Source organism: Halyomorpha halys, unplaced genomic scaffold (genome assembly GCF_000696795.3).
Source record: "Halyomorpha halys isolate HHAL.00 unplaced genomic scaffold, Hhal_1.1 Scaffold572.1, whole genome shotgun sequence".
Lineage (NCBI taxonomy): Eukaryota > Metazoa > Arthropoda > Insecta > Hemiptera > Pentatomidae > Halyomorpha > Halyomorpha halys.
Window position 1 is genome coordinate 526,980 of NW_027107638.1, and position 4,290 is coordinate 531,269.

Consider the following 4,290-nt stretch of genomic DNA (forward strand, 5'->3'; position numbering starts at 1 on the left):
GAAGCATCATAAACCTGCCTCCTTAAAACTAGTTTCAGTTAAATGTGGCCCATCATACCTGAAGCGTCATAAACCTGCCTCCTTAAACCTAGTTTATGATCCTCTTCTACCAGACCTCATATTTCCAATACCTGTCAAAGTTTTGCACTTAAGGAGAAAGTACATCCCCAATGTCCGATTCTTTGCCATGAGGCAAAAATGTTCTTCATACTTTATATTATACTAGCGGATCCCCGACAATGCTATAATTACGGACTATTGCTATAATTAAGGATGTATATGGACATAATAAACACAATTCATATTCTGTTATAAATTATTTACATTTGCTTATTATGATTTAGTAACATAAATAGTTTTTAAATAACAGCCCTCGTTGTGCCTTAAAATTTTCAAAATATTGATTCAATTCAGACAGGCATTAAAATGGCGTTATGCACTTTGAGAAGAAACTAAAAAAGTATATGAAATGCTCTACTACAATACTGATTTTTCAGTGCATTTTTTGTGCAATATTTTGTTTTTAAAAAGTTATATCTCGGAAACTATTGAACGTCTAAAGCTCTTTTAGGACTCATATCTTAGCAAATTTACTCTACTTTAAATGATGTTCTCTTAGGTTTTATAGCGTTGACTAGTTTTAAATATACAGAGCTATGAATGAAAAATTAATTTTTAAAACGTTTTGTAACAGCGGCCATTTTGTATTTCCCCTACTTATACTTGGCAGACTTATCAATTTTGACTAGTAATTAACATAGCTTTCATTAGAGCTCCAACTCCCGACTGTGCCGGAATTCATAGGCCCTAGGCACATCAAATTCTTTGATGGGCTGAAAGCTTGTGCCAATCCACTGTTCCGCGAAATCACTCATCGGTGTCCTCGCCTTGGGAGGGACTTCTGGCTCTACAGCCTTAAGTCATCACTTCAATAACACTAGCAGGAATAGCCCCTCCCTATTCCTAGTAAGCTACAGGCAAACACATGCCATCATCGATGACACCGCCTTCAGCGGACCCGGCAACGATATCTTACAATGCCATACTGGCAAAACAAGAGGTTATAATTTGCCAACATATGTACATACATTTTCACTTGTATATATTATAATTTCTTTGTTCTTATTTTTTTCGGAGGTGAGAAAAATAAAAAAAAATAAAAATGCTCTTGTATACTTGCAGTTTAAGCCGCAGAGGGAGCGCTGGTGATGTGAGGTTGTGGTTCAGTCTGTAAGACCGCCTTTTTACAGTCCTCTTTTTCTGATAGTGTGGGTGGAGAACTTGAGATGGCGGCCCAGCTTCACGCCCAGAAATACTATGGAGTTGGAAGGGGAGAAGATGGTGTCGTCCAGTTTGAGCGACTTCAGGAGAGTCGATCGCTTGTGTTGTTGCACGACAAAGTCCGTCAGCTTATATCCAAATATTTATAATGCATTGTCATCTTCCGGTAACTTCATCACCCTGTAACGTATTTAACATTTTCTAAAACAACTTGCCGTCACCCTCTTCCACTCTTTCCTCTTTTAAATAATTTCTACTTTTTATTTTTTACCCATTTGTAAGGTTTCCTCCAAAAAAATACCTGTTATCTTCGTAGCATATATTTTACTTCTGAGTCTAGCCGTCAATTCACTTGATTTGCTTCAAACAGGTGTGTTTTATGTTTAATTCTCTTTTTTTTTCCTATCTTTCTTTTACCTCACCCCCTCCTGCTCTATTCTTTTCTTAATTTTCCTTACCCACGTTATTAGTTAAGTTCACCATATATTGTTATGTTTTCTATTAACTTCTTTTGTCCAACTTAACTTCATATTTTTTTTATTTATCTAATATTATGGTTATATATATTTTCTCTCTGTCAATTTTTTTTACCATAATTTTAATTTTTAAATTATTAATAAACAAAAATATTCATATTCCTTTGCATTATATGACTTAAAATTTTTATTTTATTCCCTTAATTATATTAATTTTACTTACTCATTCAATTACATATATATTCATTTTATTTTCCACTTCTTTCATCACTTTAATCTTATTAATTCCATTTGTACAATTATTTACTTTATGTCATTATGTTTATATTTTCTTTTTTAATTTGTGTATTCTTTGGTTGTTATCTTGTTCTTTGTTCTTAGCACCGATGAAGGCTGAAAATTCTAGCCAAAACGTTGCCACTATTAAAGAAGTTATTTCAACTTATTTGTGTTATATTTCGACTACATCCCCAACTATCTTCTCCTCACATTCAAATTTTGATTGTAAATTGTAATAACTTGAAAAGTACTTACAAACCGACCTGCACAGAACTTCGGAATCGTTAAGGGCCATATAAGCTACTTAAATTAAATGAAATGGCACAAACCAGACCTACACATGTAAGCAAATTAGAACTCCACATACAAAATAAAATATACTAATATTTTTTGACACAGTAATACCACTGAAATCAATATGTATGAAACCTCCCCAATAAGAAAAAAAATTGGTAAATAATGGGATAAAATTATTTTTAACCTATTAAAATTTATAAAACCAGAAAAGATACTCTTTATACTGACAACAAAAAGCTTATGAAGTAATAATATTAGATAAGGTAAGTTGATTCTACTTCTACAACCACAATTCATAGGGACAAAAAATCTTAGGTTAGGAATTAAAAAAATAGTCTGAAACTAATTAATATAACTATAATTATATACAAACTATAAGTATAATAAATATTAATTGTGTCAAGCAATCCAAAATTACAAGCCAACCATTTAACAACTCATATCAAGATAGAAATTTACAAAATACATTGGTCTCCATACATTATATAATGTGCAACATATTAAAAATATAATATAATGCACTCCATACGCAATACAATGTTTACATTATATTTTAATTAGTATTATTGAAACAATACATTTCTATATTTAGACATTAAATTTTATTATATAACAATTATTTCAAGTTGATATAAAATGACCTGTTTGACGTAATTATTTAAAAACAGGGCCTTCAGAGTAATTGAAATTTTGAAACAAAATTTTAAAGTTTATAACAATACACATAAATAGACCTTATAATTAAGTCTGAAAATAAAGTTTACAAAACGCTAAATTTATTAAAAATACAACTCAAATTTCACTGTCAGTAATAAAGTTTTTGTGTTTAAAGACAAATTGTAAAAAGTTTATAATATTTTTAAAATAGTTTCTTATCTTAATAAAATTCCACCGAGCATATTTTGTACATACTGTTGAGCAGAAGACAACTGCACTATGATATGCAATATCACTTGAACCCACCTTTTGATATCAGGTACTTTATTACGTCAGTGTGAATAGCCCGACTTAAGGCAGTGCTTCCATAATCATTCCTTGCATTTATTAGAGCACCCCGTCTGAGAAGCAGCTCTACTGCAGCCAAGTGGCCGCCTTGAGACGCTCCCATTAATGGAGTGCACCCATGTTCTTCCCTAGCTGCGATGTCTGCCCCAGCATCAAGCAGCATTGTCAGAACTTCAATGTGCCCTTCCAATGAAGCCTGATGTAAGGCAGTAAACTGGAACTTATTTTTCGAATTCACATCTGCTCCAGCATCAAGGAGAGCTCGTACCACAACAGGGTGTCCTCTCAGAGCTGCTAGCTCTAACGGAGTGGACTGTTGCTTTTGCTTCATATTTACCGCTGCCCCAGCATCTAGCAGAGCTTTAACTACTGTAACGTGTCCTGCAATTGCAGCCAACATCAAAGGAGTCGACTCATCATCCTTTAGTTTCATATTCACCGCTGCCCCAGCATCTAGCAGAGCTCTGACCACAGCAATGTGTCCTTCCCTTGCAGCCATCAGCAAGGGAGTTGACTCATTGGGCTTCTGTTTTATATTCACCGCTGCCCCAGCATCAAGCAGAGCTTTAACTACTGCAATGTGTCCTTCACTTGCAGCCAACATCAAAGGAGTCGACTCATCATCCTTATTCTTTATATCCACCTCAGCCCCAGCAGCAAGCAGTGTAGTCACCACTTCAAGTTCTCCATTATAGGCATAAAAATGTAATAACCCATCCCCACTGTTGTATCTCAAATTTAAGTTAGCCCCATTTTCCACAAGCAGCTTTAGGACAGCTGTTTTATTGTGTCCGGCTGCAATGAACGCTGGAGTATCCCCTTCATTATCCTGATGATCCACTTTGGCTCCAGCCTCTAATAGAGCGGCCACTATCCTTACGCAGCCTCCTTCAGCAGCATAGTGAAGTGCTGTCTGACCATATTCATTCATGATCTTTAGATTTGCACCGTT

The 4,290-nt window shown here is 34.6% G+C and overlaps 1 protein-coding gene across 1 annotated transcript; it reads right to left on the reverse strand.

Moving 5' to 3' along the window:
• Positions 1-2,740: 2,740 nt before the first annotated feature.
• LOC136795442 (ankyrin repeat domain-containing protein 50-like) lies at positions 2,741-4,284 on the reverse strand. The gene has a single exon (XM_067046017.1). The coding sequence runs from the start codon at positions 4,267-4,269 to the stop codon at positions 3,283-3,285; it is 987 nt and encodes a 328-aa protein (XP_066902118.1). The 5' UTR covers positions 4,270-4,284; the 3' UTR covers positions 2,741-3,282.
• Positions 4,285-4,290: the final 6 nt, after the last annotated feature.